Source organism: Astatotilapia calliptera, chromosome 1, assembly GCF_964374335.1.
Source record: "Astatotilapia calliptera chromosome 1, fAstCal68.1, whole genome shotgun sequence".
In the NCBI taxonomy this organism is placed as follows: Eukaryota; Metazoa; Chordata; class Actinopteri; order Cichliformes; family Cichlidae; genus Astatotilapia; species Astatotilapia calliptera.
The window spans coordinates 305,623-319,242 of NC_137422.1; the positions used below are offsets into that span (position 1 = coordinate 305,623).

General features: G+C 43.9%; 1 protein-coding gene across 2 annotated transcripts; it reads left to right on the plus strand.

The window, feature by feature from the left end:
- Positions 1–435: 435 nt before the first annotated feature.
- Positions 436–12,913, plus strand: spg21 (SPG21 abhydrolase domain containing, maspardin). 2 transcript variants are annotated; one of them, XM_026158375.2, is made up of 9 exons: positions 436–667; positions 808–870; positions 6,347–6,508; positions 8,702–8,782; positions 11,033–11,178; positions 11,256–11,364; positions 11,806–11,913; positions 12,004–12,144; positions 12,351–12,913. In XM_026158375.2, the coding sequence occupies exons 2-9, from the start codon at positions 808–810 to the stop codon at positions 12,459–12,461; spliced, it is 921 nt and encodes a 306-aa protein (XP_026014160.2). In that variant the 5' UTR covers positions 436–667; the 3' UTR covers positions 12,462–12,913. The 2 variants fall into 2 exon arrangements, with proteins under 2 accessions (XP_026014160.2, XP_026014245.2); XM_026158460.2 differs by lacking the exon at positions 6,347–6,508 and having other exon boundaries at positions 477–667; positions 12,351–12,850.
- The last annotated feature ends 707 nt before the right edge of the window (positions 12,914–13,620 follow it).

Sequence of the window (13,620 nt, forward strand, 5' to 3'; positions counted from 1 at the left end):
CATCTGCTTCTGCAGCAGCCTTCGTTGTGACATAATCAGCTTTCAAATCGGTCCGAAAGATTCACCCCCTGAATTGGGAGACGACACTACACTTCATGTTTGAAAAACATCGTCACAGATTCACTCTTGCTGTTTTGCTTCCACCGCAATAATATCACGCTTCCTGCACAGCTCTCTCTCTCTCTCTCGTTGTGCTCCAAGAACAGTTTACCATCAAAAATCTGTTTTCTGCATGATTTGCTTACTTATCGCTCTACTGCAGAATACTTTTAAGGCGGTTGGCTGCTATAAAAACAGGCCAAGACAATCTCCTTCATGTTTTTCTGTGTTTTATCCTCATCACTGCAGATAATACAAACCTGGAGCAGTTACGCCATATTTGCGTTAGATAAATTAGATTATTAGCTTGAAAGGAAACAGCAGGGGGCGCTGCGCTGGAAGCTTTCGATTCATTCTTCATTAAACCAATAGAAGAAGTGGCACGGAGGTGAACGCGGCAGCCAGGAGCTTTTACGGAAGTGTGTGAAAGCAGAGTCACATGAGCAGGCGGCCGCTTAAGAAACGGTACCCCGACATGGACCTGGAGTCTCGAATACGGTGACTGACGTCCACGGGTAGCACGGGAACAGCGGCGTCACGGCGTCTCGGGCCGCGGTGAACATCTGTGGTAAGTCATTTAGCCGGTGCTCTCGTGCAGTTAGCCGCGGAGCTAACAGCAGGTAGCCGCGGCGGGTGGTGTTTTCTCCCCGAACCTCCCCCGGCCGAAGCACGCCGCCATCCTGTGACTGCTACTTTGTGTGTCCACAGATGGACGAGATTAAAGTGTCTCCGGACTACAACTGGTTCAGAAGCACGGTGCCACTGAAGAGAGTGAGTACACAGAGCTGCTCGGCCCACTGCGTCATTAAGGAAGTACACACTTGTTATGTCCTCTCTGTGCCTGCGAGGAAAAACAAACTCGCTTGCGGTTAGAAGCCAGGTTACTGTTTAGTACAGGTGCATGGCGGAGGCGGGCTGGAACCGAAACTATGATCCGAGCTCACCGAGGCCTTCTGCTCCACTGAACCACAACATGAAGAAAAAGCCATTTTTATTTAACTTTCGTGCTGGATTGAGCAGTATGAAAACAAAAATGTCAGTAGGCAGTCTAGAGTTTGCACATGTAGTTCGACTAATTACAAAATGATTGTTAAATATTTTTGCGAGCATACCCTGGAGGAGTCGGGGAGAGTTTACAGGAAGTGGCATTAGAAACACAACTTTGAGGTTTTTTTTAACGTCTGTTCTAAATTACAGACCCTGATTTTGATGTAAGACAATTTAGACTTTTTTCTTTAATAGTTTTTAAATGCTCATGTTCAAATTTGGCCTCGGACTTTAAAGTGGGGAAAGGTGGGTGGATAGGACTTTAAAAGTAAATGTATGTGATATATGAAGGTATAATTTCAGAATCATCATCATCCATGTCTGAGTTTTCAGAGATGACTGAGCAGGAAACGCTCTAAAAACGTTGTTTGGAGTTGTTTATGTTGTTATACGTGTGTTTCTGACATGGCAGTGTATTTCATTTTGAAATGTCATAGTGATTGTGACAGTGCACATGAATACATGGAGGGTTACACGTGGATGCACAAGCATTCTTGTGGTCAGATCACCAGTCGTGTGCTCGGTGTGACCTTTGGCACTGAACATGACAACATCTCATATGATCCACAGGATTTTGGTGCAGCCGCATTTGAGTTGCACCACAAACTAGTTTTACTACATTAGTACTTTAGTACATTAGTACTACTATGTGCTAGTATGTACCACGTTTCCCCCGTCCATGTGTTAGAGCTGCTCTTCATCACGATATCTTCTCTTTAGTTCCAGTGACACTCCTCCAGGGAGAGTCACAGCAGCTTAGTTCTGCTCACACTAACACACTGCTGTTGGTGGTGCTGTCTGAACATGGGTTCACTCTGTCGCCGTGCCAGGAAATAGTTAGGCTCCAAGTGGTTAGTCTGTGAGCTACTGAATGCCTGGCTGTCCTCAGATCTGGTGTGCATGAGGCTTTCTGCCACTGCAGACTTCCTGCTTTGTTGTCATGTGAGCACTGAAGGCTTCTGTCCTTAACACATGTTGGTCAGTCAGCCATCTGTCACATGGTCACATTTATACTGATGTTGTGTGCAGTAGTCACAGGGCCGCTGCTTTCAGCATCACGTGCTCGGACAGCTAAACTAGGGCGGCATGGACGATAAAATCTTTTGTTTCCAAGCTTCATTTAATCCACAGCTGTGCAGTGCCCATATTTGTGCAGTAGAGAGTAAAAAGTGTTCAATTTCAATTCAATTTTATTTGCACAGTGCCAAATCACAGCAACAGTCGCCTCAAGGTGCTTTATATTATAAGGTAGACCCTACAATAGTACATGCAGAGAAAACCCCAAAAATCATATGACCTCCCCCCCCCCTCCCCCATAAGCCATCATCATCATCATTTATTTATTTATTTATTTATATAGCACTTTAAAAACACACCTGGTAGACCAAAGTGCTGTACAATACTAATATGCACATAGTAATAAAACCAGACATAGCAATAAAGTTAAAAAACAATAAAAAATAAAAAAAATAAAATAAAAATGTCAGTTACCCACAGAGTTAAAAGCCAGGGAATAAAAATAGGTTTTTAATAAAGACTTAAAAACTGGCACTGATGCAGCCTGTCTAATATGGAGAGGAAGGTTATTCCAAAGCATCGGCGCGGCAACAGAGAACGCTCGGTCTCCTCTAAGTTTCAGCCGTGACTTTGGGACCGAAAGCCGCAACTGCTCAGCTGACCGAAGGGAACGAGTGGGGACGTGGGGCTTCAACAAATCAGACAAATAAACAGGTGCCAGACCATTAGGGATTTAAAAGCCAATAAAAGGACTTTAAAACGGATCCTGAATTCAATTGGAAGCCAGTGTAAAGAGGCCAAAATCGGAGTGATGTGATCAAATTTTCTTCTACCAGTTAAAAATCGTGCCGCAGCATTTTGCACTAATTGCAAGCGTGACAAAGTGCCCTGCCCAACCCCTGTTAAAAGAGAATTACAATAATCTAAACGTGAGGTAATAAAGGCATGAATAACGCTTTCCAAGTCACGCTTGGAAAGAAAGGGCTTAACCTTTGATAAACGTCTGAGGTGATAAAATGCTGATTTTACCACCCCGTTTACATGGTCATCAAAGGTGAGTGCAGAATCAATTTTAACTCCGAGATTTGTGATCGAACTCTTTAATTGGGAAGTCAAAGCTGCAAGATCAACATCCGGAGTATGAGAAGAACGATTTGGGCCAAATAAAATTGCTTCTGTCTTCCGATCATTAAAATTTAAAAAGTTTTTTGCCATCCATGCTTTGACATCAGTAAGGCAGTCAAGCAGAGGTCCAGTTGGGAGACTATCAGAATGACTAAAAGGTAAGTAGAGCTGGCAGTCATCTGCGTATAGATGGAATGGCACTTTATGCTTTCGGAAAATCGCGCCAAGAGGCAAGAGGTACAATGAAAACAATAACGGCCCAAGAATAGATCCCTGTGGAACACCCCAAAGCAGAGGGGCCACAGAGGATGAGGCCGACCCCAACTTAACACAAAAGGTCCTATTTAAAAGATAGGACTTTAACCACAAAAGTGCCGAACCAGAAATTCCCACACAATGCTGTAAGCGGGAGATCAGCAAATCGTGATCCACAGTGTCAAATGCAGCTGTCATGTCCAACAAGACCAGCACTGCATATTTACCACGGTCTGTCGCTATCAGGATGTCATTCATAACTTTTACGAGGGCTGTCTCCGTGCTGTGGAATGGCTTAAAGCCGGACTGAAAGATTTCTGACAATTTAGAGTCATTCAAGTAGTCCATCAACTGAGTATAAACAATCCTTTCCAGAATCTTACTAAGAAAGGGAAGCTTAGAGATGGTTCTAAAATTTGATATGACTGAACTGTCTAAGCCTGGTTTCTTAAGTAAAGGATGTATGACTGCATGCTTAAATTCCCTAGGTACTTGACCAGACAAAAGACTAGTATTAATAATGTTCAGAATATGTGGTCCGATGATAGGAAATACCTTTTTAAGAAAACGGGGAGGAACAACGTCATTTGGAGAGCCACACGGTTTAGCATTCAACACAAGTTTCTCTAAATCAGATAAAACAATTGGTAGAAAAGCAGAGAACAGACTTGAGCAAGAACCATGCATGGCTGGGTCAGCAATAGGTAGAGTCGGAGGTCTCAAACTAGCAACCTTATCCACAAAATAATTAAGAAACTTATTGCAATCACTTTGGCGACAGTGGGAAGGAAAAACTCCCTCTTAACAGGAGGAAACCTCCTGTAGAACCAGGCTCAGGGAGGGGCGGGGCCATCTGCTGTGATTGGTTGGGGTGAGAAGAGAAAGACAGGATAAAAGATATTAGATAAAGATTTAGCTACTAGCCAAATCCAGTGGAGTGGTTTGGTTTAAACTAGAATAAAACCAACAATGGTCTTAAAAATTATATATTTTAAATTAAAATAATTAAAGACACTACCCAAAAATGCGTTTTAATCTAGTTTAAACCAAACCACTCCACTGGATTCAGCTACACTTTGGACAGTGTTTCTGGAATGCAGTAGCTAGCGAGCTGATTGGACACCAAAACAGCCAATCAGAATTTGTGTGTGTGTGTGTGTGTGTGTGTGTGTGTGTGTGTGTGTGTGTGTGTGTGTGTGTGTGTGTGTGTGTGTGTGTGTGTGTGTGTGTGTGTGTGTGTGTGGATAATAGCAAACACTGAAATACATTTCTTGCAAGCAGCAATGAATTTTCTTCACTCAAAATAATTTTCTCCTCAAAATGCAACATTTGTATTTGCAAAAATTATGTAGGCGCACTCAGAATAGAGGCCCAAAAATAACAGCATATACTGAGGCATCCAACAGAATGAATGCTGGATAGAAAGCACATGCATAGAAAAATGTTTGGGTAGAGTAGAAGCAGTCCGTTTACCGCAGCATATATGTAACATGAGCCAGGCCTGCAGCACTCATCATTCTGTATTTAGTGAACGCTGTAATAAAACTCCAACATGGATACATGTAGTGAGCATTTAGTCACAGATGGGCGGCACGTAGAATGGCCAACAAAGAACCTGGCATCACATTCACGCTGAATGATGAAATGAATATAAAATGTACAAAAATCAGAACATATAATGAATGCTTTTGAAAAACAGAGATGTGACTGAATGGGCTCAGGAAACGGCAACTGTAAAATGTTTGGTCTCCATTAGGGCTAGGCGATATATCGAGTTTTTTAAAAATATCGATATATTTTCATACGAGATATAAGATGTGATAATATCCTTTATATCGATATAGTCTATGTTACGTTATAATTATACTTGTGGAGCCGCAGGTTTGCCTCTTTCGTCCACTTTTGTCTCTACGCTGCGTTACTCGGCCTCGCCTCTCCTTCACTGAACACAACTCCCCCTCCCCCATAGCTTCACCTGCAGGCAATGACAAGATGAAAGAGGAAAATCTCCGTTAGCGAGTTACCGCGGATCGCCCCGTGCGTGGGGCTGGACAGTGTCAACGTGTTAGCGAGCTAACCGCGCTAACGACATGCAGCCCGGAGGGGCTGCACGGCCTAAAATCCTTTCATTTTCTCAAATCGACAGCGCGCTTTATGTATGAATTCTGGTTGTGCTTACTGACCGCGAACCGATTTTATGTGGAACACGGCGCTCAGCAATCTGTCAAAAAATGTTTTAATATGACTTTGCTAAGCTACGGAGCTGCACTGCTTGATGGATTGTCGGAGGATTACAGCTACCGAGGAGGAGCCTCGCGGAGTGATACGTACTGTGCTTCAACGTAATATTACCGTACTGTGTGTATAAGGACCACAAATGGCACCTGTAAGAGACGTGGTGCAGCTGTGAAATCTGTCTCTTTGTTATTATGCTCAGCGTCTATTAGTTTACATTTTGACTGCACAATTGTGAGCTTTTTGTTATGCACAAAAACAACATTGTTTTCTTTTATTTATGGACCATGATTATTTAATAAATGCTGATAATTTATTTTTGAGTAATTTCTTCATGTACATCTACGCTGTATGTAAATAAAAGTGCCCGTGTGACATCTGGGACACAGTGTGACTAGAACTCTCTTTTTGTTCTTAACTTAAAACTTAAAAAAAAATATCGAGATATGAATTTTGGGTCATATCGCCCAGCCCTAGTCTCCATCACAACCTTTAAGAGCTGCAGTCTTTCTGTTGGCATGTTGTTTTAAATAGGCAGCTGGTCTCTGTCATGTGTTTCTCTCCTCAGATTATTGTTGATGACGATGACAGTAAGGTGTGGTCACTGTACGACGCTGGACCAAAGAGTGTCCGCTGTCCCATCATCTTCCTCCCTCCAGTCAGCGGCACAGCGGAGGTGTTCTTCCAGCAGGTGCTGGCTCTGACGGGCTGGGGCTACAGAGTCATCTCGGTGAGCGATCCCGGTGGACTATTGTGTGCAGTAACTCTGCACAGGATAGTCTGCCTCAAATTTCTTTGGCAGTTCTTTGAATAACATATTAAGTCCAGTTGCTACTGGAAGATGAGACGCTCTGCCACAGTAGCACAAAGCCTCAGTCGGGATTAGGAGTGGGTTTTGATAATTGATTTTCCGATTAAAATCAATTTTACCTTGGATAAAGCAATATCGATTCATTCAATCCTGAATCGATTTTTAAATATAAATGTATTTTGCCAGAAACACCAGAATCTCAGCTTAAACTACAGGTGGGCGGCAGAAACTATATAAATCTGGCCCACGGATTTTGACTATACCGCTCTACCGCGATAACGCATGTTGATGGTGTCATTAAGCTGCGCCTGTTTTGGACGAAAGCATGGGAGCGGCTGCAAGCAGTATCATCTGCAAATTATGCCGGGCGACAGTCATAGCAAAGAGATGAAGTACTTTTGAAATATGGGGAAAGCCAAAAACTGCGCTTCCTCCAGTTCCGTACCATCGATTCATTAATGCTGAATTCTCCTCTCTGTTCCCATGTTGTTGCAGTATATTAATGACTAACCTCGTATTGTGGATGGATCATCTCAGTTGTTCTCCTGACTGAAGTTTGGTCCGTTTACAGCATCCTGCCATGCGATTACATTTGTCCCTGACCATCAGACCCCCACGTTAAATTTTATCGAGTGGGGGAAAAAAAGTTAGCGTTCATCCTCCAGCTTCACTGTTTATATTATGCTAACATAGCTGTGTAGCTAGCGATCACGTAGCACATCATTATATAGCAGCTAGCCCAACTTCAGTAACCCTGCAAACGCCACTGCTGTTTAGTTTCCTGTCTTCATTTATGTTGGAAGTGATAGCAGAGCTGTACGTTTGAATGCTTCAGAAATCTCTCAGTCAGAACATGCTATGTCATGTTTAGGTGGAAGCTAGCGGGTACCGCATAAAATCGGTTCGAGGTCAGTGAGCACAACCAGAATTCATACATGAGGCGCACTGTCGATCTTTGAGAAAATTAAAGGCTTTTGCCCCTTGTAGTGTGGAAAACACGTTATACAGAAGAACAGAATATATCACGATGTAAGTCATTACCGCACATGCTTCAAATTATACCGTGAAATGGATTTTAGGTCGTATCGCCCAGCCCTAGGTTAAACCTCACAAAACCATTTCATCAACCAGCAAACAGCTAAAACAGTAAATGAGAGCAGGTGAGCGGATTCAGCACAAACACAAAGCGTGGACCTGACGCATCAGGTGCATCTGTGAGCCGACAGCTCACAGATTCTGATGCTGCAGGTTTTCTCACTTTCCGACCAACATTCACGAAACCAAAAGATTCAAACTACACTTCATGTTTGATAACATCGTCATGAATTCCCTCTGACTTCTGCTGCTTTGCTGCCACCACGGTAAAATCCCTGAACAGCTCAGTTTCCTGTTTTCTGCATTATTTACTTGCTAATTACCCACCAGTCAAACATCGCTGTCCACCGCTGTTTTTTTTTTTTTCCAACAACAAAGCCTCATTTCTGCTGTGTCATACTGAAGAAATACAAACTTTTTAAAATTATGCCAAATTGCAAAACGCTCAGCTGTGTTTCTAATCAAACCTCTGTAACTTTGCTCTGCTTCACTTCAGCAGCATCAGGTAATATTCAGATGTTGATTCATGGTTTTCTTTCATTTTTGTTCTACTGCAGAATGTTTTTAAGGTTATCTGTTATAAAAAGCCAGGCCAGGAAAATCTCCTTCATGTTTTTCTGTTTTATCCTCAGTTACTTTGACACAAGGCCTCTGCTGTGATGCTCACACCTCTGATGAAGTCTCACAAGTGTCAGTACTGATAAATGATCAGAATCATAATATTTCTGAATGTCTGAGTTAAAATTGGATCTAATTGAGTCGTGGATCGAATCGGGACCTTGTGAATCGGGATCAAATCAATTCTAGAAATCAGTGACGATACCCAGCCCGAGTCAGGAAGTTGTGAAACTGTGGGAGTGTCTGCCGCTGAGTCGGGGACATGATGGACCTGCTTGAAATGTTCATTGCTAACCCCACACAGTTTGTTCCAAGTACAAACTTACTAACCAGATAATGGAATATGCCTGACACCACTAACTGAATGTGATGGCGTTGTTTTGGTGCTGTGATTTGCAGCTGCAGTATCCGGTCTACTGGGATCTCATGGAGTTCTGCGATGGCTTCAGGAAGCTTCTGGATCATCTGCAACTGGATAAAGTAAGGCCGTACTTTGTGTTGACGGTGACTGATCTGTATGTAGACCAGAGTTGTGATTATGCTACAAACGGTTATTTTGACAGTCAACTAGTCAATGATTATTTTTGCGATGAATCGACTAATCAGATCATCATCCATTGGACGTACAGCTTATTGCACCAGCAGCATCTGCTCTTATATAACTATCCTTAGCTTACAGCTTTAAGTGTGTAAGGTGTGTGCTAACTAACAATAAAGACAAGATGATAGTTTATTAAACTTTAATGAAATTTGCAGATTGTCTCTCTGGAGGTTAATAAACTCGGCCGTCTGCTCCTTGCTATCTAAAATATAACAGGACACTGAAGTAAACTCTCGACCATCTCACACTTCAGTTTAATCAGTTTTCTGTTTGACGTTTATTCAGCTGTGTTTAAACTTTAATCTCAGCCAAACAGAGTTATTCAGGAACAAATAAAACACTGAAAAAGCCAAACAATAACATTTTAAGTTATCTAAATGACTTCTATATCAAGTTTAATCTGAGTAGCTAAAGACTGCGCACAGTCTGAAAACGATGTGCTGGGAGTTCACTGTTCTTGCCGGCTCTAAGGAGCCTTGAACCCCGGCTCGCTGTCGAGCTGGTGGGTAACAGACGTCTCCGAAAACATCGGAGCGCTTTTGCAAACATGTGATGTCTTGATAAACCGGGCAGATATTTTAATTTTACACTGCTACATATTTAAGATGTTAGAAAGATATTTAAGATATTGCAAAATATCTTAAAAGTTTATTTCATGACCCAGAAAGAGTAATATTAAAACTAAGTAGCTGCCACCATTGTGGGAAACTGGAATTGGCTGGGCCGTGCTATGAATTGTGGGATAGGTTGGGCCACAAAGGACACACCTGAGCCATCCTTCCAATCTGGGGGAAAGGAGGACGCATTTGGATGAGTCTTTGAACTTGGATGGCCTTTGTCACGTCACTGTAACGCAGGGGTCCCCAATCCCAGTCCGCGAGGGCCGGTGTCCCTGCAGGTTTTAGATCTCACCCTGGGTCAGCACACCTGAATCACATGATTAGTTCATTACCAGGCCTCTGGAGAACTTCAAGACATGTTGAGGAGCTAATTTAGCCATTTAAATCAGCTGTGGTGGATCAAGGACACATCTAAAACCTGCAGGGACATCGGCCCTCGTGGACTGGGATTGGAGACCCCTGCTGTAACGTAACGGCCTCCAAAAGATGCGGCCCTTAAATTTGGACACAGCTACAATACAGCTTCTTCTTCTTTGGCATTAGACGACAGCTGGCATCCTTGTACATGCAGTGCTGCCATCTCCTGTTTCAGTCCGTTATTACACTCTTAAATCCTGCTACTTATTCCTGCGTCTTTCAGGATCTTACAAAGCTTCAATTTAGCGACTATTAAATTAGTCGTCGACGATTTTGATAGTCAACGTGATCGTGACTGGTCGACTAATCGTGGCAGCCCTAGTTGTGATCAAACAGTCCTCCCACCTCCTGCTGACAACTTTACCTCAACCGTGGTCAAGAAAGAGAGGGCTCTGACTGCACTGGGCTCTGTAATAATCATTGTTTTTAAACTGCGCTGTCACCTTATCTCAGTAAGAACTCATAAATGCCTACACACAAACAATATTATGGAAGGCTGTCGGGTTTTGAAATCCCTACATGCTGGTGTCAGTCAGGCTTCAGTCGGCTTTGATCCCGCTCAGTGGATTTGGCCAAAGCACTAGAACCGCAGCTTATGAGTGCGAGCACCCTGACCGTGAGCTGAGAGCAGAAACGGAGGTCATGCAGAACTCTGCCAGGGTCTAAAACACAGGTTAGGCTAATGAGCAGTGTGCTTCAGGAACCACCACAGTGCCCCCTTGTGGGGAAAGCAGTTCCTGCACTCTGCAGATACTGTGATAGAAAGTGTGTGTAGCGGAGTCCATTCACACCAGAGCAGAACTGCTGACAGTGGCAGGCGTGTGGATGTAATCATGACATGAATATGGATGCAGAGCTACATCTGAATGGCTGGAACTGCGACCTCGTGAAACCTGCTGTTGGACACCGCTGGCACTCGCCATCATGGCCACAGTATGAACAGATGTTTACCCAAAACTAGGACCGCTTTCACTCACTCCTGCTGGTTACCGTTCACATGTTGTTTTTAACTGAACGTGTATTAAGGTGCAGAGCTCATGGCTGCTTCGAGGTGTGCCTCGAGTGTGTGACGGTGTTGCTGTGACTCTTCAGGTACATCTGTTTGGAGCATCTCTGGGAGGATTCTTGGCTCAGAAGTTTGCTGAGTATACACACAAGTCTCCCCGAGTGCACTCGCTCATCCTCTGCAACTCATTCAGCGACACCTCCATCTTTAACCAGACATGGACTGCAAACAGGTGCTTTTGATGGATGGATGGATGGTGGATGGATCAAAGTGTTTGGTCAATTTCATGTGTGTTGTGTTGTCCCTCAGTTTCTGGTTGATGCCAGCGTTCCTGCTGAAGAAGATTGTTCTGGGAAACTTTGCAAAAGGACCTGTGGACCCTAAAATGGCAGATGCAATTGATTTCATGGTAGACAGGGTAAGTGTGTGCGCGTCTGTTACTTGTACAGTGTTGTTACCACAGAATACCTTACTGCTCGATCAGCTTTTCCAAGGCAGAGATATTTCACTTTGCTAAACACGGTGTTCTTTCAGGCTGAAGAACAGGACCATTTAATTAAGAAATTGGAAAATGGGTGCAACAATTATACAAATATATACGGAAACCCAGTATATGAGGCTGAAACTCAGTGTATACAATTCTTAAACCTCAATATTTGATTTGAGCACCTTTTATTTATCGACACAGCCTGAACTGCTGCCGACAGCTTTCTTTAAACCAGTGCAGTGACATCCTTGTGCTCCATCAGCCGTGTCTGAATAGAGCCAGAGGTGGGTGGGTGACCCTCCGACTGCCCACTGTGAACACAGCAGTGTAACCTTGTGCACCTCTCTCCTGTCTCCCCTCCTGGTCCCGCAGCTGGAGAGTTTGAACCAAAGTGAGTTAGCATCGCGACTAACGCTCAACTGTCAGAACTCGTATGTGGAGCCACACAAGATAAAGGACGTTGCTGTGACCATCATAGATGTAAGTGTTAAAGCAGAGTTGTCATGAAGTATAGCAGAACCCATTCAGCTGCTCCTGTCACCTGATGTGGTGTTTCCTCTGGATGTTGAGGTGTTTGATCAGAGCGCTCTGTCACTGGAAGCCAAAGAGGAGCTGTATAAGCTGTATCCTAACGCCAGAAGAGCGCACCTGAAAACGGGAGGAAACTTCCCGTACCTGTGCAGGAGCGCTGAGGTCAACCTCTACATACAGGTAGGCTGTTTCTTCCAGGTCTGTTTCCTGTGTAGCACTTCTCCACAAACACATTCTAGCCGAACTCGTCTTCTGCAGGCAGGATAGTCTGTTGCAGCTTTAGATGACGGAGGATGATTTTCATGTTGGATGAGCTGTGCTCGCTCACTGATCATGTCATTGTGTGTCGTACGCTGTCAGCTGACGTTGTTTTAACTTGTCTACAGATTCATATGCGCCAGTTTCACGGGACAAGGTATGCTGCTATAAACCCTGCCATGGTGAGCGCTGAGGAGCTGGAGATGAGCAGTAACCAGGACTCTGAAGACTACCAGTGAGCTGGCATCCACAGCTCGGGTCTTTCTGAGCAGGTTTCACAGGACGCTGGCAGATTTTCTGTGGAGTTCAACAGCTAACCAGCACGTAACCTGAGATTATTTTTTATTGAACACATGAAGCAATATTTTGATTAAAGAAGACCTGGACACAAATGGGACTTTTGCACTGCGCTTTGCTTAAAAACATCTTACACTCTGCCTTATGTGGAATGATTCTGTGTCACTTGTACTGCCTGGACTGTGTTCACGCCTGTTTGGGACGGAGGATAAAGTTAACACCACCAGCAGTAAACTGGTGTCATGTTAATAGCAAGATGAACAGAAGGATTCATGAAATGTTTGTATAACTCCTTAAGATAAAATGACGTTTTTGTCCAGTGTCTTTGTCACATGTGCAGCTGTTTGTTTGTTTGTCTCATGGACGTGAAAATACACTTTACATGGTTTCTGTACAATGTGAGCAGTTGGACTCTTAAGTGACACAAATGTTGTGGACAACTTCAGGCGTCACTAATGCGCAAAGCTTTTCTAGCTCATCCCAAGCCATGAAAACGTTATCATGTGGACTCTGAAATCACCCGAGGATGACGCAGTGCTTCTCAGCCTGGGCACATGCCGAGTCAGGAATCCACCCCCGTGCAGGTCTGAACAGTCATCTGTGGTGCAGTCCAGCAGCATCTGGTGTGGAGCACCCTGAGGCCTGCCCTCTGCCTAACAGTGCCTTATAGCATTTTTATAAACCAGACATACTTCTACACTGAAATCTGTGCAAACACTCATGGTGCTGTAAGTAGACCTGCAGGGAAAAGCACATTTAGTTGGTTTTTATCAGATCTGACAGGTGGCTGACCAGTTTCATGTCCCACTGGTCAGGGTTGAAGTTTATCCTGCCCCCCACCTCTACTTCGATCTGTTTTTCAAAGTAACTGCCTGAAAAATGTCATGAAGCGACGTGGCGGGATTTGCTTCTAAAAGGCCTGCGACACAGTAAGTGCTGGAGTAGTGGTGCTACAGTCACTGTAGCAGGAGACGCATCCCTGGAGACGATTACACTTTGAAATAAGCACGTTTCAGTGACATTGGCAACTACAGCCACTTCAGGTGAGGCTGTGAAGTCAAAGTGTCAGCTGTCTAGATGCTGTAAATACAGTTGGGTCCA

What these genes read in the sequence shown, in the direction of transcription:
- spg21 (XM_026158375.2), top strand. Translation starts at nt 808, where the DNA reads ATGGACGAGATTAAAGTGTCTCCGGACTACAACTGGTTCAGAAGCACG. An exon ending in GGGGCTACAGAGTCATCTCG is followed by an intron (nt 6,509 to 8,701) that starts GTGAGCGATCCC and finishes TGTGATTTGCAG; the next exon opens with CTGCAGTATCCGGTCTACTG. An exon ending in ATCATCTGCAACTGGATAAA is followed by an intron (nt 8,783 to 11,032) that starts GTAAGGCCGTAC and finishes GTGACTCTTCAG; the next exon opens with GTACATCTGTTTGGAGCATC.